General features: G+C 45.6%; 2 protein-coding genes across 2 annotated transcripts; one reads left to right on the top strand and one right to left on the bottom strand.

Annotated features, from left to right (window-relative positions):
* The first annotated feature begins 429 nt into the window (after positions 1 to 429).
* Positions 430 to 947, top strand: LOC125534937. The gene is made up of 3 exons (XM_048697993.1): positions 430 to 599; positions 684 to 783; positions 870 to 947. Exons 1-3 carry the CDS (start codon positions 430 to 432, stop codon positions 945 to 947), a joined length of 348 nt encoding a protein of 115 aa, XP_048553950.1.
* Positions 948 to 11,956: 11,009 nt separating this feature from the next.
* On the bottom strand, positions 11,957 to 18,802 carry LOC125535556 (aldehyde dehydrogenase 22A1). The gene is made up of 14 exons (XM_048698621.1): positions 18,332 to 18,802; positions 18,182 to 18,225; positions 16,925 to 17,026; positions 16,567 to 16,694; positions 16,249 to 16,371; positions 15,523 to 15,676; positions 14,743 to 14,846; positions 14,578 to 14,656; positions 14,326 to 14,421; positions 14,102 to 14,239; positions 13,195 to 13,410; positions 12,924 to 13,115; positions 12,482 to 12,625; positions 11,957 to 12,397 (listed from the first exon to the last, which is right to left on the bottom strand). Exons 1-14 carry the CDS (start codon positions 18,441 to 18,443, stop codon positions 12,245 to 12,247), a joined length of 1,785 nt encoding a protein of 594 aa, XP_048554578.1. The 5' UTR covers positions 18,444 to 18,802; the 3' UTR covers positions 11,957 to 12,244.
* Positions 18,803 to 21,241: the final 2,439 nt, after the last annotated feature.

Raw genomic sequence — 21,241 nt, 5'->3', positions numbered from 1 at the left:
GTAGTAGCGTGGGTTTTTACCCCTCGCTACTACTAAGTTATTTCCACCGTGCCTCCCGGGACCAGCCGTAGTAGTAGCGCGGGTTGTAAAACCTACGCTACTACTACGTGGATAGCCATAGCGCAGGTCAGACACCCGCGCTACTACTAGTCTCCCACGCCACCCACCCCCGCCGGATACACTCCCACCCGCAATCGTCCCACACCACTCAACCCATGTCTGTCTAAAAAAATCCACCAATGCTCGATCCAGATCCCCTCCGCCTCCATCCCCCGCTGGGTGCACCACGCCGGCGGCCGCATGGCCGCCGCTCCCCGTCTCGCGCCGCTGCCCTCCCCTCCCCCCCAGCCCAGCAAGCTCGCCGACGAATCTCGTATCCATCATATCGCCATCGCCGGCCGCATCCCGTCCCAGCCCACCTGCCCGCCGATGTCCTTCTCCTTGTTCCCATGGCCGTTCCGCCGCCGAGCCGGCGGCAGCAGCGAAACCGGCCCAAGCAAACCCTCCGCCGCGGAGGGGAAGGAGGAGGACACGAAGGAGCTCGGCGTCACGCCGCAGCTCCTTGACTTCCTCCGGACACTCTCCCCCGACGCCTTCAAGTCCTTCCCCTCCAGCTCCACCAAGGCACCCCCTCCTTCCTCCCTTCTCGATTCCGCTCCCCTGCTAGTTCCCTCTCGATTACTGGCGGTGCTATGCTTTGTCGCAGGAGGATCCGCGGAGTCGGCGGCCGAGCTCTCGGACTGGCAGCAGCGGCACGTCGTCCTCGTGCTCGCCAGAGCCAAGGTAGGTCTCCCGCGGATCTCGTCCTCCGCTTCGGCCAAGACAGAGATGGCTCTCAGGTCTCAAACTGTAATTTGTGATCCCTGCAGGAACTCGCTAAGGTCCGCTATGATCTGTGCCCACGCCACATGAAGGACAAGCAGTTCTGGACATACATCTTGTCGTAAGCTCTTGCCTCGTTAGCTTTCGCCCATGTGTGAGTGCATTGTTCCAGTCCAAGTGCTCAATTAGCTTCATGCTGGTCTTGATTTTGTGAATCTTCAGTTAGGAATTCTAGTCCATGGTGCTCCTTAATACCCAACAAACTATATTTGTACCTAAACATGATCGTCCCAGTTGCGTGTGTACCGTTGTGCTGTTTTGTATATATAATAAACATCCAGCAAAAGGGATTGGCATCTAAAGATGAGAAATTATGTCAAATGTGAGTACCTGTTTTTGTAAAAGCTCAGCAAAAAGGGGACATCATCATGTAAAGCGTGGTCTCTGTTTGCTGAACAACTATCCATGAGGTGTAATATAGGTAAGGTGCTGGTCCTAATATAAGTAATAACAAACCATGGCTAGTGATAATTCCTCTGTTGTTCGATCCTTTATATATGCAAAAGAATACACACATGTCTGTTCCAGATATGGCCAAAGTTGTAAACACTAGATAATCCATCAGGTGGGCTTTTGATGCCATCCTGCAGCACGCGTTGTTGGGTTTGACTCTAGCCAATTTCATTTTCAGTTAGGTTGGTGGGTGGGATATGCTAATGACACCGATGACTCAATCCGGAGGATTGTGCGGATAAACCCTGGTGTCGGGAGATACGTCGCCAAGAGCTACAGCCCAAGGTCCGGTTTCTCCGTTCTCTTAAGTTCGGTTGATGCAAAATTGAACATGCAATTTTTTAGCCTAATTTATCACAAGTGAGGAGCAGTGAATTCTATAGTCCATTAGCTACGGTTGATCGGCAACTGCATAAGCTTCTATTTCTACTTCTGAATTTTGAATGATTGTATGAGCAAATGAGTGCTACAAATGTACAGTTTTGTTGGTTTAGGCAAACACCTCACAGTACTCAAAAGTACAGTTTTGTAGAAACCATAGTATTCTGATTGAGCTAGTAAGATTTAGTTTATGTAAGTTTAGTAGATGAACTAGTAGGATCCTTCTGCTGAACTGCTACTAGTAGGACGGCTTGCGATTAGATTAGTCTAGTCTATGCAGCAGGTGCACGCTCTGAGCTTGCTCGCAAGGTGTTTGCAACAATGCCTCTAGGAATGTTGAAATTTCAATTTGTTCAATCAATGTAGAATTCTGTGTTCCACAGGATACAAAGGAGCCTATGGACCTTAAACTTTGCTCATTAAATTGAAAAGAAAACATTGTACTATTCATACACAAACAAAACATCTATGGGTGGGGATGTTGGCATTGCGCGATTAAATTGAAAAAGAAAATGCTCTGATCAGATTAGCATATACGGTGTGCTTCATGCATCCAAGAGACCAAGACGTCTTCTCTTCTCTATGGAGAGAAGCTGATTTGCATTGACGGCTAATGATGATTCTTTGTGTTCCATAGTTTAAAAGGCAACCATTTTGCACTGGATAACCAAGTATTCTGCCAGGGTTAAATTTAATTAAGAATGTTGTTCCTTTGTTATATGGAAGAAGACTTCATGGTTAGCATTATTTATTATAACACATTCATATAAGATTTTCCTGCCACTGTAAGTAGGAAGTTAATTTTTTTGGTCTGTTTTGTTCTGCGGGGATTTTGGTCTGTTTTTCTAATAGTATATATGATCATTCAGTCACAGTTCCAGTATTTTAGAACTAAAGCTCCCCCTAATTAAAATGCAGAAACGTGTTTTCTTTCATTATGTTTTAGTCACTGTCTTAGAAACACTAGAAAATATCTCTTGACAAACTTCTTCATGGAACTAATATTTTTATGCTAATGACAAATTGGATTTATAATCTTTAACCTCGAATCTTTATAGGATTTTGGTTACTACCATATCTGCTCTTGCAGGTCTACTAGAGTATCCACTTCTGAGGTTGATTTTCAAAATGTGTATATCTAATATTTCTTACTGCAGCTTTAAGCTTCACTAGCATCTAACTTTGTCTAGTTAATATACTTACTCGGCAACATGGAAAGTTTCCACATTTGTTCTAGCTGTCTCTATGGGTTAGCGACTTAGCATACATGTTGTAATAAGGTTTCACATTTGCTTCTCTGACAAGGTCTGTTTTTATTCATAGGTAGAAGATAGCGACAGAGTGCTGTCGGATAATGAGATGTTGAAGCGGCAGACTGAATCCATGACACCGAAGTGCAATTGCGGCAGATTATCTCTATCTTTTCTTTTCATTTTTCTTATTATTGAGTGAGAACAGAATGAGGAACTGTGTGATAGTACATACAACAACTGTAGTAAAAAGAAACTTATGTTTGCAATTGTTAATGACATAGATACTTGCATGTTCTTTGAAGTGGTCATTTGTGAGTTGCAATGCATAATGAGGTTTTTTGGCTGATTTATTTCCTTCGGTTTCCGGTTAACCATGAAATAGGAGCCCAGCAGTGCTCACTATTGTTGTGTTTACTGGGAACTGTATGCATAAAATGGAATTGGTGGATTTTATTTTTTTAATTATAAATTAGTTAGTAGTGGCGTGGGAAAAGACTGCGCGCTACTAGTATTTAGGATACTAGTAGCGTTGGTAGTATGGACACGCTGCTACTATTTTGTTAGTAGTGGCGCGGGTACTAAATAGCAGTAGCGTGGGTGGCACACGCTACTACTAACTTTGTTAGTAGTAGCGCGGCTTCAACCCACGCTATTACTAACTATTAGTTGTAGCGCCTTATTGGTAGCGTGGGTACCCGCGCTGCTGCTAGGCTTTTCCCTAGTAGTGTGGAGCTGCAGCAAGCACTAGCATATATGGTGGCTAACTTACGCAAATGAGAGCGAGAAGAGAAGCAAAGCACGGGCGAGAAGCTAATAATGATCAAGAAGTGATCCTGAGGCTACTTACGTTCAAGCATAACATGAGACTGTGTTCTCTTCCCGGACTCCACCGAAAAGAGACCATCACGGCTACACACGCGGTTGATTCATTTTAATTAAGTTAAGTGGCAGGTTATCTACAACTGGATATTAACAAATTCCCATCTGCCCATAACCACGGCCACGGCTTTCGAAAGTTCAAAACCCTACAGGGGTGTCCCAACTTAGCCCATCACAAGCTCTCACGGTCAACGAAGGATATTCCTTCTCCGAGGAAGACCCGATCAGACTCGGAATCCCGGTTACAAGACATTTCGACAATGGTAAAACAAGACCAACAAAGCCTCCCGATGTGCCGACAAATCCCGATAGGAGCTGCACATATCTCGTTCTTAGGGCACACCGGATGAAAACTACGTACAACTAAAACCAAACCTCAAGTTTCTCCGAGGTGGCGCTGCAAGTGGCTCTGTTTTGGACCAACACTCAGAGGAGCACTGGCCCGGGGGTTTAAAATAAAGATGACCCTTGAGTCCGCGGAACCTAAGGGAAGAAGGCTTAGGTGGCAAATGGTAAAACCAAGGTTGGGCCTTGCTGGAGGAGTTTTATTCAAGGCGAACTGTCAAGGGGTTCCCATAACACCCAACCGCGTAAGGAACGCAAAATCAAGGAACATAACACCGGTATGACGGAAACTAGGGCGGCAAGAGTGGAACTAAACACCAGGCATAGGGCCGAGCCTTCCACCCTTTACCAAGTATATAGATGCATTAAAGTAAACAAGATATAATAATGATATCCCAACAAAACCCATGTTCCAACATGTAACAAGTTCCATCTTCACCTGCAACTAGCAGCGCTACAAGAGGGGCTGAGCAAAGCGGTAACATAGCCAAACAACGGTTTGCTAGGAAAGGTGGGTTAAAGGCTTGTCATGGCAATATGGGAGGCATGATATAGCAAGTGGTAGGTATCGCGGCATAGCAATAGAGCGAACAACTAGAAAGCAAAGATAGAAGTGATTTCGAGGGTATGGTCATCTTGCCTGCAAAGTTCTCCGAGTTGACGAAAGCTTGATCCTCGTAAGCGTACTCAATGGGTTCCTCGATAACGTACTCATCTCCCGGCTCTACCCAAGGCAAGAACACAAGCAAAGGAACAACAATCAACCACGGTGCAATGCACAATCAACATGATGCAAAACATGGCATGATATGCGAGATGTGATATGCAATGCATATACGTGCTTCGGAAGGGAAAGATTGAACCAGGCATCAACTTGGCAGACCAAGTGTGCCGCTGGAAAGATGAGTTGATTTCGGTCGAAATCGATATAAAGATCACCGGAATCGGAGGCACGGTTTGCAAATGGCAAGCAAAACAAGAATGGCACAATTCTGCGACTAACAGCACGATGCCATCTAGAATGCAACAAGAAACTAAGTTACTGCACTCCAACATATCAACAAGGCACATGGCAGTGATCTACTCAAGATGCTTGACAAAAGATGAACACTGATATACGGCTAAATAACAACAGAGCAGGTTCAAACAAGCATGGCAAAAGTGCAAAAGATATCAGCTTCATAGACTTAGTGAAAATATTAACATGTCAGGAATTAACATCAGGAAGCAATGTTTAAATCAAGCAAACAACATGCTACAGGAACAGATCATAGAAACAAAGGCATGGAATGAATCTACTCAAAGCATAGAACAAAAACCCCTTACTGATCAAGAGCCAAAAAGGCACATAAGATATTATGGCACCCATGTAAACATAGAAAGTTTCGTTAACAGATTCAGACTTAGCAGAAACCTGAGCATGGCAAAAACAGAATAATGAAGGCATCTTTGCGAGCTCGATTCACTCATAACAAGGCACTGCATGACAAGCTAAGCATATCTACAGCAAGAAGACATGATCATGAAGCTAGCCAAAGCAAGAACAAGTTTAAATCATGCTTGGATCAACTACAACAACCATGGCAAAATTGATTAACATGTAAACAATCTGCCAGGAACATTTTATAGCAAAAGTAGAGCAAGATTAAGTCATTCTAGGGCACCCCATAATTGCAAACATGGGCATGGATGGATAGAGCATAACCATATGTCCAAATCATCCTTACTGAAGCAACTCAAATAAAGCATGTATCTCACTGTAGCAACATGGTTACATGGCATCAAAATAACAGAAGACAAAGACTTAGCCAAAATCCTGAAATCCTGAAATCAACAATAACACGAAGGCTATTTTGCATGCTTGTGCTAGTCACCACAAAGATCACAAAAATACATGGCATACACCCCTGGAAAGATGGCATGGCATAGATCAAAACACATGTAGAGATCATGCCCATATGCAGCACATAACAAATGTAGCAAAAATGACAAATCCTCATACTCTGATAAGAATCAGCACCTAACAATTTATAGCACTCTTGCATCAACGATTTGGGCATCAAGATGGACTCAAACAAGCAGGTCACAATGGAATGAAATAAAGAGCACATCATGATGAACATTTTGATATATTGCACGCATGAAACAGAGCATCACACAAGAAGTTACAACAGGTCAAAGTATGCACCAGGATGATAAAGTTTAGGGACTTAGAAGAAATTGGACCTCGCGGAAAGTCAACGCTGGCGGCGGATCTCGTCGGAACCGGGGAAGAAGATGGCCGGAGAGCGGCGGCCGGCGAGGGGGGCGCCGGATCCGGGACGGCGCGGTTCCCGGAGGCGGCGGCGCCCACGGGCGACGGCGGGGGCGCGCTGGAGGGCGCGGGGCGGCGCAGACGGCGGCGGGGTCACCGGCGGGCGGCGCTCGGACCTGGCGGCGGCGAGGCGGATGCAGGACGGCAGCGAAGCGGGCACGGAGGCGGCGACCGGCGGTGGGGCGCGCGGTCTCTGGGAGGCGCGGGCGGCGGAGGAGCGCGCGGGCTCGGGGGGCGCGTCCCGGGCCTGGCGGGCCGGCGTCGCGGGGGCGGCGGACACACCACGTGGCAGGAGGAGATTGGCTGGCACGGCGGCAGTGGATGTGTCCGGCGCCGGTGGACATGTCCAGCGGCGGGGGGGAAGGCTAGACTAGGGTTTCGACCCGGATTTGGACGGGGAGGACATATTTATACCTAGAAGGAGGTGGGAGTGTCCAAATGAGGTGTAGTTTTCGACCACGCGATCGTGATCCGACGACGGAGGACATGTGATAGGTTTGGATGGGTTATTGGGCCACTTTGGGGGGTGTTGGGCTGCAACACACACGAGGCCTTTCCGGTTCCCTGGTTAACCATTGGAGTATCAAACGGACTCCAAATGGCACGAAACTTGACAGGCGGTCTACCGGTGGTGTACCAAGGCCGCTTGGCAAATCTCGTTCCATTCTGAGAATGTTTAACATCCGCTCACGAAAAGAGGCAAAAGGGGGGTGCCGGAGGACGTATGAGTGTCGGATTGCAAAACGGACAACGGGGAAAAAGCTCGGATGCATGAGACGAACACGTATGCAAATGCGATGCACATGATGACATGATATGGAATGCATGACATGAACAAAATGCAAAACAAAGACAAAACCCAACCACGAGGAATCTCATAACTTAGAGCCGAAAATGGCAAGAGTCGGAGTACAAATATGGCAAGTTACATCCGGGGTGTTACACGCATTCATGGCGCAACTCTGGGCCGCTATCTGAGGGCCCTAGTCAGGCTATTTAAACCGAGCGGCGGCACCCGAACCCTATCCCGTCCCCAATTTTACCCACCCTTCCCCCCCCTCCCACCGCCACCACCTTTCAATCCACTCGCCATCCGCCATGGTCCAACAGAGGATCATGACGGGCGGCGGTTGGAGCTCCTTGAGCAGATCCGGACTAGGCGCGAACCTCAGATTGCAGTCGGCCTAACTCTAGACTCGCCGGAGCCAGAGGAGGAGGGGGAGCATGACGCAACCATGGAAGGAGGAGGAGGAGGAGGAGGAGCAGGAGCAGGACACAACCATGGAGGGCGTGGAGTTGGAGGAGGAAGAGGACCAGAAGCAGGACACAACCATGAAGGGCGCTGAGCTAAAGGAAGAGGAATAGATGCAGGTGGGGCAGATCCGGCGCCTTCGGCTGCGGGCTTCGTCATGGCCAACGCACTGGCGGGGTTCGAGGTGGCCCAAGCGGAGGGGGCGGCAAAGCAGCAGGCCATCCTCGACTCCATCTAGTCGGCGACGGAGGTGAAGGCTAACCGCCGCTTCCTTTGCCCGGTGGATGTGGAGCTAGACGAGATCTTCGCCGAGCTGTCCGGCGACGAGGAGTCGGAGGTGCAGGAGGCGGCCATCCAATGCACCAAGATGCAGGCCCGTCTGGCATTGCCTGCACGAATGGCCTCCACATCGTTGACGAAGAGCAGGCTAGGTTTATCTACATAGCATGTACTCCCTCCGTTTCCAAATATAAGTCTTTTTAGAGATTCCAACAAATGACTACATACGAATCAAAAGGAGTGAATCTACACTCTAAAATATATCTACATACATCCGTATGTTGTAATCCATTTGAAATGTCTAAAAAAAACTTATATTTAAGACCGGAGGGAGTATTTACATAGCTTTTGTGTATTGCATAATCAAATATGGATTTGAGGAGTAAAGTTTACGGTGTGTGGTTGCAACGGATGAAAAATAAGTGCTGACCGGTGGCTACCCGCGGATGCTCTTACACCAAGATAAATAACCAGTGCAGGATTCAACCTGTAAAGCGTAGGTGGTACGTCCTAGGATTGTTCACGTGAGTCCTTTGCATGCAGCTTGGACTTTATCGAGCCGGAGGACGTCGTCGTTGTGCATCGGCTGTTGGCCGCCTTTGCTGTACCGCACCGCGGTTGCTGCAGGCACCGCCGCTCTGAGGACGAGAGCCGCGTCGGTCGCCGCCGTTCCTGGACAAAAGGCCGCACCGTGGAGGGCTGGACTGAGGTCCGTCGTTCGACGTGGGGATCCGCACCGGGAGGAGTCGGGCGGGCGGTGCCGCGCGCCTGAGGGCGCTGCCGGCCGCCGGCTTACGTGCCTGAGGACGCGCTGATGCGGTACCCACTGGCTGGCCAAACCGCCGTTGCTCGGCTCTGCGTAGTCGTAGACCTTGGTGTCGGAGAGCGCCCCCGCCACGGCCATGCGCCAGGCCGATGGCCATGGACGCAGATGTCGATCTCTTTCCTTCTCTGCTTGGCCTGATTGCTATCTGGAAAAGGCGTGTTGATAACGTGTTTAGAAATGAAAGCGAATGGAATGAATAATGTTTCTTATTGATTGAAGACGGGTATTTATACCATCATTACAAGGCAGTTAGTTACAATGTCGATGACTACAACCGACTTAAACAACCAACTTAATCATTGATTATTAGGATTAAATTAATCATTAACATATCCCCGTAAACTAAAAGATTTAAGAAAATTGCTGACATGGTGCAGTGACGTGGAAGCCTGCATGTCAAGAGTAATGGGGCTGCTGATGTGGATAGTTGCATGTTTTTTCTCTTTTGTGAATGCGGTATGTTGAGATAGAAAATATAGTGAGGACGAGACTCTTAAGATGTGCAATGGCACATGCATCAAAACAGTGGCGAATCGATCAGCCAAGAACCATGAACTAGTTCAAGCCACACACCCTACAAGCACATCTGAATGGCAAGTGGGTTCACTGTTCGGAGTAATCAAGGTGAAGATGTATTTTTTTAAGGAAAGGCCTTTATGGCTAGCTTTATTAATTTAAAAAACGCTTACATTGGTCGCTAGAAGTCTGGAAATAAAATTGGAAGGTGCGTCCAACCACAAGTTTGGTGGATCAACACATCGGTTATAAGCTAGCGAATGACCTACCATATTAGATTCACGGTTACAATGCTCTAATAAGACCTTTCCGAAGTCACGAAGAAGTGTTCGGAAGACGTTAAGAATAGGAGCAGCGATCGTTGAATGGCCAGTATTTTGTTGAATTGCTTCTACAGTGACTAAATTGTCCATCTGTACCAGGATAGAGTTGGCACCAATAGTACTGGCTAGTTTGAGTCGTCCCTCCATAAGTACGGCTGCTTCCGCTGACACTACATCTGCCACGTGCTCGAGTTTAGCCATTGCCGCGCCCACAAATATACCGCTGCTATCCATTAATTGCCCCCGCAAGCACCCGTATTATCCTCTTCTGAGAACGCAGCATCAACATTAAGAATAAGTTGGCTCAGCATTGGTTTTCTCCGTAGATTCTGACAAGGGGTCGCAGCAGGTTTGCTAGCTGCTCTCACAAAATTCGTGATGAATATGTAGATGCGGTGCGGATGCAGTACCCGTCCATCCGTGGTGAAGGGGTAAAGTCTGAAATAAACCTCAAGGTTGTACGCGAACAAACCCTCACCTCCAAATCCCTGAAGTTGGTACCCTGTATTTATAGTCCCGGTCAATCTAAACCCTGTATGAGTAAAATCTGGTTTGTTGCAATAGGAAGGCACGATCCCAGCCGGGATTGATTTCTACTGTCACTTATAATATGGACCCACCTGTCATATGTAACTCCTCAACGGCGAGCATGGCCGCAGTGCCAGTGTCCATCGACGGATTGTTGGCACTGTCAAGATTAACCACGAACTACACCTTGATTATTATGAAAAGACAAAAAAAATATCGTGCATCACAAGGCCTATTGCAATCCAGCCGTGTCCAGCGTCTTGCGTGCGTGTATCGAGAAGAGATCATCTAATCAACCAAACCAGGCTCGTGTACTAGTTCAGGAATACATCAAGCTATCCCTGTACGTGCGTGTCTTCCGGCGGAACTTTGATCCTCGGTCGGTGCTCGTCGACATTGTCGTGAATACAGAGAAGCTAGGTGGCTGTGGTCATCGTCCCCCTTGCTGCGCGTGCACACAGACCACGCCCACTGAGCTGCAGCGGGAGGCGGCCATGGTGAGATGCTCAAGCCAGTGCGGCATCAGGAGCAGGGATAGCGGCGTTGCAGCGAGATGGGGTCTTTGACATAGCTTGAGACCCATCCCAGAGCGCCGCCGTTGCTGCGACTCAGCACAGGCCTCCAGGGCCACGCGCCAGCCGCGATGCTCTAACGCAAGCACGCCCACCACGATGGCCGCATTCATCGGCCTCGGGAGCGGCGGCGCACCCCTGACGCCTCACCTCCGCGATTTGTGGCAGGAGCTCGTCGTGCTGCAGGAGCTTCTCGCCATGGACCGCGGATGGCTAAACAGGCCTTGTGAAGCCCACCGAGACACGACGTCAATGAAGCCGAGGGAGATGTCGAGCCTCGTCCGATGATCCCTGACGGCAGCCTTCGTCCTCCTGATGGCAAACAACTCCTCTTCGTTGGCGTCCTAGCTCCTCGGTTGCCTTGTTTGTCATGCACATGGCTGCTATCTCCATCATCGCCTCCTTGCTCACCATATGGCAGCAGGCTCGCCCCGGCTGCATCTACCCCCGCCGATGCATCTTGCAGGCTGTAGCTCGTCAACTCGCCTCCACCTTCCCAGGAGCATCTACCCGATAGACATAGATGGATCTGTGAGGAAAGGGAACAGGAGGAAAGAGGTGGGAGCGAGGAAGAAGATGGCTTGACCCGCACAACCATGAGAAAAGCGAGTTCCCGGTCAAGTTGTGCGTTCCCAGTGTGCCAAACATATCTAGGGTCAGAATAGACCGGGATCAAAAAGATTAGGGTATCAACTTCAAGGATTTAAAGGTAAGGGTTTATTCGTGTCGACCTCTACAACTTCAGGGTTTATTTTAGACTTCACTCGTGGTGAAGTGAAACACACTCGAGACTGAGTCACCGACCGACCCGAGCCGGTCGCCGGGCGCCGCGCCCAGCGCTGGCGCGAACCCCGTGCGGCGGTGCCCAGAGATGTTCGCCGCGGAGGGACCGGCGATGTTGACACGGACGCGCGGACGCTGCTGGAGTTCGCGCGTGTGTTCACGTGCTCGGACGGGAGAAGTGGGCGCGCATTTGCTGACACGGATGCCACGTCAGCTGCGCCTGTGCGCCTGTGCGCACCTCAACAAATCCACCCCTCTTCATGTAGCGCTGGCATGGGCAGCAGGCGTATACAGATCAACACGACATCACAAGCGGTCTATGAGATTCACGACCACAGACGTAGAGCACAGGAGATTCGGAAAACTGAGGTGAGGTGCTATGCTAGATGAATGTCCCAGCAAACACATTCAACATTTACATTCATGCAGGTGAGAATCGAATCCAGGGCTTACATCGGCGTCTGCGATCTTCACTTTCTAGGATAAGCACTAGTACTAAAGGGCGTTTTACATTCAGGTAAATGCTGCCTTGCTCTGAACCTGATCCCCGTCAGGCTTGGCACCTTGGGACAACAGCCAAAAGACTAGTCCCACCGGCAGGAACATCACCAGCGAAACTGATACCATAGAACATTGAACAGAACAGTTCTGTCCCTGCTCACCGGCTTTTCCTCCTGGTTATAGGAGACTTCTGCTCCGAGATCATCTTTAACAGATTCACGAGCGACTGCAGCCTGTCCCACACGCTGATGCCATACAGAGTCTCGACGAGCAGCTGCTGGAATGCAAATCCATTCTCCGAGACGGGATACTGCAAAATTGTCATTTGTGACTATCAGAAACATGGTAACAAGCAAACCATGGCAGCCTGGCATTATGTGGGGAAACAGCAAACCTGAATGGGCTTGGGGATCATTGTTTTCACATATGGCCACCACCTGTCTTCTACGACTGCCTTTACAAGGCAGCAGGCCCGCAAGCCTTCCACGCCAGCGAATCTTCCAAACCCGCTGTCTTTAACACCACCAAAGGGCAAAGACTGCATGACAAAGAGATGTAAGCCTACTTGCACTGGCAGTGGTTAACATAAAAGAAACAAGAAAGAATTTATACCCGCAGTTCTATGATAAAAGTGTGCTAAATAGTACTCCCTCCGATCCATAATAAGTGTCGTGGTTTTAGTTCACGCCACTTATTATGGATTGGAGGGAGTACTACTATATCTGCAATATACATGTGTACTTCCAAGATATCTTCAGAATGCTTATATCTTAAGCTGTGTGACCATTATTATTATTACAAAAGAGAGAGAGCACAAACTAGATAGTGTTACCCACCTGACACATATAACTTGAAGCAAAGTCATTGATTGCTGCAACACCACAGTGTAGTTGAGATGCTATTTTGATGGCACGCTTCTGGTCGCCCGAAAAAACAGCACAGCCAAGACCATATTTAGAGTCATTTGCAAGTTGGATGACCTCTTCGTCAGAAGAGAATTTCATGATTGGTAGAATCGGCCCAAATGCCTGTTAATCAGCAGTAACAGTGGTAAGGCTAACAACATTGGCACAAAACGAAATCATACCTACATTGGCTACAGCCTACCTCTTCCTGCATAATTTTCATTGTGTGATCAACATTCACTAGAACAGTTGGGGGGAAGAATTGATCAACAGCATCTTCACCCAAATTCCCAAAGCTCCCTCTGCCAGCAATTTCGGCACCTTTGTCAAGAGCATCATTAACAAGATTCTGAAGTCTCTCAGAGTGCTCTATCATACAGATTGCACCCATATCATATCTGCCAGATAATGGGGGGCCCTAGGAAAAGCAAGATCAAAAATGAGAACGGAAATCATGACATAAATACTACAAGGAAAGATGACTACGAGCATGAACTGTTAAAATTATCTGGTGTCAACTGTTAAACAGAGAGTATGTTTAAACTGAGTAACATATGGTGAGGTGGAACTGAAATAGCAATAAACATGATGAAAACAAAAGTTAAATGTGAATGTAGAAGTTGGATGTGGACAGCGGAACAATACCAAGAGTAAAAAGTTAAATGTGAAAGTAGAAGTTGGATGTGGACAGCGGAACAATACCAAAGCCTTTAGTCCCAAACAAGTTGGGGTAGGCTAGAGGTGAAACCCATAAGATCTCGCAACCAACTCATGGCTCGGGCACATGGATAGCAAGCTTCCACGCACCCCTGTCCATAGCTAGCTCTTTGGTGATACAATACCAAGAGTAACTACAATACAGGAAAATGTAAAATAGCAACAGAGGTGAATCTTGTGCTCAAATTCAGAACTCAAAAGGCGGGCAATTAATTTGCACTTGCGCATCTGGCTATTGACTGCAAAATACACCTGTTAAATTACAACAGATATTGATTTGATTATCTTAACTACGCGAGAAACAAAGCTATGATAGAATTCAGAACTCAAAAGAAATAAAAATTGCAATTGCACATCTGGCTATTGACTGCAAAATACAGTTGTTAACTTACAACAGATATTGATTTGATTATCTTCACTACGCGAGAAACAAAGGTAGGATAGATATCCTTGTGGACATAAAATCTTTCAGCACCGGCACAGTTTTGTCCACTAGATTGCAGTGCAGCTCTCACAGCAACTTGAACAACCTTCAAATGGGGAACGGCTATAGGTTAGTTGCTATTGTTGAAGAGAACAGGCTGGCATGACATACACAACATAAAGCTACACTTACATTGGGTAAATCCACATCTTCGCACACAATAAATGCATCTTTGCCACCAAGCTCAAGAGTTACAGGTATTAATGTTTCGGATGCTTTTTGCATAATCTGTGATAGGCACAATACTCAACACATTAAATAAAGTAACAGATAAAATAAGCAAATTAAGTGTATGCATGCAGCATCGATCATGGTATCTATAATGGCATAAATAATATTAGCGGCATGGGATTAAGAAATCACTACTTCAGATGCGAGTTATACCATCCTTCCAACACCAGGTGATCCAACAAATATTATTTTGTCCACTGAAGATACAAGAGCTTGACCCGTTTCCGCAAAACTAGAGGGGAGAAAAAAGAGGCCAGCAGGTAGGGCATGTCAGTAATTAGCCTGAACACCAAGAAAATGCAGAAGCTACATTCATACCCAGTTACTATGTGAACCAGATTATCTGGGGCACCAACAGCTAACAGAGCTGCTTGTATGATACGAGAATAAAAACAGCCAGACCAACTCGCATGCTCTGAAACCTGTAAATCAGCATTTCATTAAATAGAATAATGGATAACATTGTGGCAATTTGTTACTTAAATCAAGAAAATGAATGAAAAGGTAAAATTTCAGAGGGTATAAAGAAAATTAACTTTGCAGAGAAAAAGCAAATGAACATATGATTGTTTCCGTATGTTTGACTTGGCACAACAACAAAAGTTAATGACATGATCAGCACAAAATTTGTGAAGTATGCAATTCATTATTTTCATGAGAATTACTAGCTTCACCTTATGGAACACAAAATGGTAGCCATAATCGACTCAAAGTTGATACATAATAAATGCAACGCATGGAGATCATCGAATAACAAAAGTCAACAGGGTTGACCTAAGACTATGAGTATGTGAGAGTTTCCATGTCAATGGTTTGTAAGGCAATGTAGTCAGGACGAATTGGGGTATTTCAACCTTGTAAATCAGCATCCATGCTCTGACGGCTATACCCAGGTTACAAACAAGACCGTACTATGAGCAGACAGTAGATTGCCATAAGTAATAAGCTCCAGACTTCAAGCTAAGCTAAAGCATTTTTTCTAACAACGGAATCTCAATGAAAAATGTACAGGAACTGAAAGACTCTTTGTTCTGCTTGATCATAACCAAGAACATTTACTCATATCAAATTATAGATGATATTCATCTGATTACTTACCTTTATAACTGCTGCATTACCAGAGAATACTGCAGCCAACATCGGATTGAAGACATTATGGAAAGGATAGTTCCATGATACAATTGCACCAATAACCCCAAGAGGGTGGAATTCAACTTTTGCACTTTTGTGCAGCATTGATCTCCCACAAGATCTGAACAGTATTAAAAGAAAATACATGCAGGCCATAAGAAAACAAAACAATACTTCACTACTGCAGCATAAAAAGAATTGGTTAAGACATTATTTTAGGTGTTATGAAATGAATGCCGTCGGCAACAGTGCAGCAGTGTACACTTGCTGTCTTTCTAGCTTATAGAATATTACTGTGACATGTGCAAAAATTAAAAGGCCTATCTTCTGCACAAGAATTAACAGAAATTGCTAGCCCAATATCTGCAGTATGTTCAGGTCCTAGCGTCTAGTCATGTTTTAATCAAGAGCAGAACTCATTTTCTGTTCATCTAATTTCCAATGTTCACACACATTATGGTACTAAATAATGCTAAACAGCCCAGTGATGTTACATATCATAAGTGAACCATTGTGTAGTTCAGGTGTCAAACACAAGTCACACCTACTGTGCTTAACTTACCTCAACTTTTCCTCTTTATGATTCTATTTGTTTAACATACATGGTTAAATCAACATTAAACATTGGCATTGCATGGCTCTTAAATTATTGTATACATCACATTAGGATATTTCTGGTTACAAGAATCTAACCTGTACTCAGGTTTTAACCACTTCTCACCCTCATCCAGAAGCCAATGAATCTTCTCACAGGTGGTCATTATCTCGCCTAATGAAGCGTCAACCATAGTTTTTCCAGTGTCCCGAGATGATATCCTACACAAAAATAACAGTGTGGACCCTCAGACCTTCAATATGTTGGAAAGTGTGAGCAAATAAAACAGAAGGAGAGACCATTGATCAGGACTAAGTAAATCCTTCATCAAGGGTAGACACTATTTGGAAAAAGATCATTGGCATCTGGTACAATCAAAAGATAAGACTGTTTTTGAATTCCCAATTTGTCCTTACTCGCATATCAGATCCTGATGTTCAAGTATATACTTCAGAAGGATACGGAGAAACTGCCGCCTTTGTTTGAAGCTACTTTTTGCCCATACCTCTTGTGCTTTACGAGCTTGTGCAACGTGCTCCTGGACCTAATGAGTCAAAGAATAAGTGATACGAAATAGAAAGCCACATTAATGAAGGTCCAAACTATTGCAAAAACAGTACATAACAAGCTTTGCCTTCCCTTCAATCATGACTAAGGAAGGGTGAACCATTATTTCTAGTCAATAATGCAAAAGAAGATAATCAGACCAGCCAACCATATAGTAGCATACATTGTACTTACGGAAAATGCAACAATAGCAAACCAGCAACATACCTCATCAGGAGTCAAAGCAGGGAAGTATCCCAAGTATTTCATAGTAGCTGGCTCGTAGCATCGAACCATATCAGTCTGAGCAGCTTTCCCCTTCCTTGGTACCTGCAGCAGAGCATAAACTCAGCATGATAAAGTTCAAATAAATGCGGCTCCTGCTGCTACAATGGGTCATTTTGAGCTTTTGGTACTTCAGCTGAAAGCAAATCACCGCTACTTGAAAAATATTTGTAGTGCTTCTCTAGAACCATTACAGACGTATACTGGCACCAAATCAGATTCTAGCCAATCAAGGGTGGACAGTTGGTTTTCCCCTAGCATGTTGAACCCACTTCTTATTTTTCCCTTTTGGTTGTAACTCTGTTTCTTTCCGTTACGAAAATAGGGAAAATATCAGTAGGGAAACCCGGCTCGAAATAAAATATGCATTTCATTTAGAGGATATTGCTGTCTTACCGCATTGAACCATTTAGACCCTGAGAAGGTGAGACCTAACCACGTTAATTACATGTCCAAAGTAAAATCAGTTATGTTTGTAAATTATTTGCCCACCAAATTGTTATCAATGGCTTTGCTAAACTTTACTGACCGCATCTTCTAGTTGTCAAAACCACAACCACAGCGAACTGGAATTTTGGGAGACATGAAGCTATCCAACATAAATGACATTGAAATCAGTTTCCAGGAAACTATCAGCAGGCACGCATGCGCCAGATGCTTTCAGGCACAGCAGATCACCAAAACACACGCATCCCAATATTAACTTAGGTGGGAGGAGCCAGCATTCACGTTTGTGCATTGGATCATTATTACTGCATCAGATCTACTGGATGCCCTATGTACTCGGAGTTAGCCATATCAGCATGCTACAGCTTAATCCACTAGACCACCCTATACATGTCTCATACCAACGGCAAAATAATCACATACACCAATTAGTTATATTACTGTGTGGCGTTATTCTTGAAACCATGCAACAATGTGCAGCCCCAGGTTACACCAAACCATGATCGGAGTGTCCAGAACAAGCAAAATTCAGTATTAAACTACTAGTAGCAGAATCGCTGGGTCACCCCCCTCACTACATCAAATTGGCTGGCACCAAACCAAAACACACTGATCCTAGCGCAACAGATGAAGAAAACACACATCGCATAGGTTAACTTATTAGGTAGGACGAGACAGCATTCAGGTGTGTGCACTGGATCATTCATTCACCAAAATCATCAACAGAGAGGGAAATGCAGAGGGATAACTCACGTAGATGAAGCTGTCTTCCTTGTTCTGGTTGACCTCCTCCATCACTGCACCAAATCCGAACACGGTTAATAAACCCTGGTAAACCCCCTGACAATCCTCCACGGCCAATCACCAGCATACAAAACACAGTCGGGGAGGGCGGCGGCGTACCATCGGAGGCGTCGACCTCCATGGAGGGGACGGTGGGCGGGATGAGGAAGAGCAGGACGCGGCAGAGCGCGTAGGCGGCGGCGAGCACCAGCAGCGGCCACCAGAACGCCATGGCCGACGGGGCCCTCCCTGGCTAGGGCTCCGGCTCGCCTTCGGCTCCGGAGCGGCGGCGAGGGAGGGAGGGAGAGGGGCGGGGGGCGCTCAGGAGCGGCGGCGAGATGGCATCGGAGGAGGTGGGGAATGGAATCAGATCGGAGGGGGGGGGGGGGGGAGAGGGATTTTGGAGCCTGGAACTGGGAGGCAGCAGTACTTTATTCGATTCGATGAGTGGAGCGGCGACAGTGGGGAGATGCTCCGCTAGTGCCACTGGCGTCCGACGGCGAGGAGAGCGGTGGCCGCCTCGTGCCCTCCGCCGTGCGCGGTTCGCGAACCGCACGCCGCGCGAGCCTATCCGTCCGAGTCCGACCGTGAGGGCGTGCACACGGGGAAAGGGTTGTTTTTTTTGCACAAAATGCTCACACGACTGAAATTCCGTTGTAAAAAAGTGATGTCTAATGCATTTTATAATTACTACTCCCACCTTCCTAAATATAAGTCTTTCTAGAGATTCCAACAAATAACTACATACAAAATAAAATGAATGAATCTACACTCTAAAATATGTCTACATACATCCATATGTTGTAGTCCATGTGAAATGTCTAAAAAAAACTTATATTTAGAAACGAAGGGAGTAGTATAGTACTAGCCAAGTGCAAAACAAGAAATGTGCAATCAAACCCCTCAGATTGAACCTTTTACGATACCGATCACGCGAACTCAAACGCTAACCCGAGAAAACCCTCCCTCCAAAGTTGCCTAGGCGCCACGAGTGGAGAATGCGTTGTTTGGTTTGGTTTGGTGTTTTTTTTTATGTTCCGAGCTGTTCGGTACGGTTGTGACGTGGCCCGTTTGCGCTCTGTTCGACCTCTTCGCCATTGTTTGGCTTGAGTTTGGGCAAGGTGACTTTGTGTGCTGGTGTTGTCATGGTGGATGTGGTTGCTAACCTCTCGATGTAGCACTTTGCCGTAAGACGTTGTATCGGCCATCTTAGCTACTTTTTCTATGGATATATGACACGCATGCTTGTGTGTATTATTCTAAAAAAAGTATCCTCCTCCAAGCTGCCGCCTCTGCCCCCATATCCTCTCTCCCGCCCGACGGCCTTATCAGCGACAAGAGGAGAGGGAAAACCGGTGTAGTGGCGGTGATGATGGTGTAGTGGTGGTGATGATGTCGTGTTGCAATAAGGTCTCTCCCTACCTCGATGTTGTTTGATCATACACTGACGAAGAGCATGTGAGGATATGTAGCTCTCTTGAAATCTTGATAGTTGGTGTGTCAATCGAGGGAAATATTTGGTTATCTCTTCTTGCGGCGGTTTTGACCTCTTTTCGATTTATTATGTAGTATGTCCCAGTTTCTCCATCCCCTGGCCTGGTGCTGAAGAATTGCAAGCCTGCACTACGTAGGTAATGCTTCAACTGATATTCCTTCGGTGGTTTTTAGGTTGTGTTTCTGGCGATGAGTGGCTATAGCAATCTTCAAAGCCTGGTATAGCTAGGGCATTTGCAGATATCCCTTTCTTGTACTGCTAGTTCATTGCAATTTTCAAACTCTGGCGGACGACATACAATTGAAGGAAGAAGACGGCCAGTATAGTTTTTGATGTACTTTTTTGTTGGTCATTTTGTGTCATATTATCTTTCATTTGAATTAGTTACTGCTTTTCTTCATAACTATTAGATATAAGATATCCTTTGGACGTATTCATTAAAATATTGGCATAAAAAACCTCATGTACAACTTTTTTTTGCCATTCTAGCTTTTGATCATTTTACTTTTGCCACTTTAGCTTTTGACATTTCAATTTTGTCACTAACAATACATCCCAATTGTCATTTTGTGTGGCAAAAGCAAATTTTCCAGAGGGTGTATTAATTTTACGTATGCCACTGTGACAAGGTGAAAGTGGCAATAGTGAGATGTCAAGAGCTAAAGTAGCAAAAGCAAAATGGTCAAAATGTAGAGTGACAAAAACAAAAAATCCCCATGAAAAAAATACACCTTGGTAGTACCAGCGAAAATTGAGTTATTTAATACAATTAAGTATGCAACTAATGTGAGTGATTAATATGTGTTTAACTTTGTTCTTTTTCACACAAATAACCGAAGACAAAATGAAACATCCTCCAATATTATCAGAACCCCAAACTCTAAAAGTTGGTTAGAGCACATAAACTATCAAACTCTTTCACTTTAAAGCTCTCTTCGGCGAGAACACTAAACCAAGAAAAACTTAGAAAAAAGGTAAATATTATTTTTTAAATATGAACACCCAATCTAGTTCTTTTGAATTTCTATTATTTTGCTCTTTTGGATAGAAAATTCGGAACTATAAATCTAGATAGGAATTGTCTTGGTCTTTATAGATATTTGTCTTGCCTTCAAATTATTATTTTCGACAATTATTATGTTATTTTATCTATGGTTATGTAGTTAACCTTGATTTGAAATTTGTTGACCTTATTTTTCATTGTTTCCATTATTACTAAAGTTTCAATTTCATTAATAGTTGTTTCCAATCCCACTCCCCTTGATTATTGAGATTTAATCTCATCATGTTGAGTTATTTTCATCAAAACCTTTTAGACAATTATTTTATCAGCATGCACAATATATGCGAGCACTATATGCGACATAAACACCCACATATCAAGTTGTGTAGGCATTTGTGTGCGTGCACACACACACACATGTATCAAGATTGACAAAGTCAACACCTGCCCGAGAGATAGATAGCCTATCACCAAAAGACACTTTGCGTTGAAGAGATACACATGAAATCAAGCTTAACGTTTGATATTTTGG

Source organism: Triticum urartu, chromosome 2 (genome assembly GCF_003073215.2).
Source record: "Triticum urartu cultivar G1812 chromosome 2, Tu2.1, whole genome shotgun sequence".
NCBI lineage: Eukaryota > Viridiplantae > Streptophyta > Magnoliopsida > Poales > Poaceae > Triticum > Triticum urartu.
This window is presented reverse-complemented; position numbering and strand designations above follow the sequence as displayed.

Coding starts and splice junctions, on each gene's coding strand:
- LOC125534937 (XM_048697993.1), top strand. CDS start 430: ATGTCCTTCTCCTTGTTCCCATGGCCGTTCCGCCGCCGAGCCGGCGGC. Junction 600..683: donor CTCTCCCCCGACGCCTTCAA/GTCCTTCCCCTC, acceptor CTCTCGATTACT/GGCGGTGCTATGCTTTGTCG. Junction 784..869: donor TCGTGCTCGCCAGAGCCAAG/GTAGGTCTCCCG, acceptor TGATCCCTGCAG/GAACTCGCTAAGGTCCGCTA.
- LOC125535556 (XM_048698621.1), bottom strand. CDS start 18,443: ATGGCGTTCTGGTGGCCGCTGCTGGTGCTCGCCGCCGCCTACGCGCTC. Junction 16,695..16,924: donor CTGCTTTGACTCCTGATGAG/GTATGTTGCTGG, acceptor TTGACTCATTAG/GTCCAGGAGCACGTTGCACA. Junction 13,116..13,194: donor TGAAAATTATGCAGGAAGAG/GTAGGCTGTAGC, acceptor GCTGATTAACAG/GCATTTGGGCCGATTCTACC.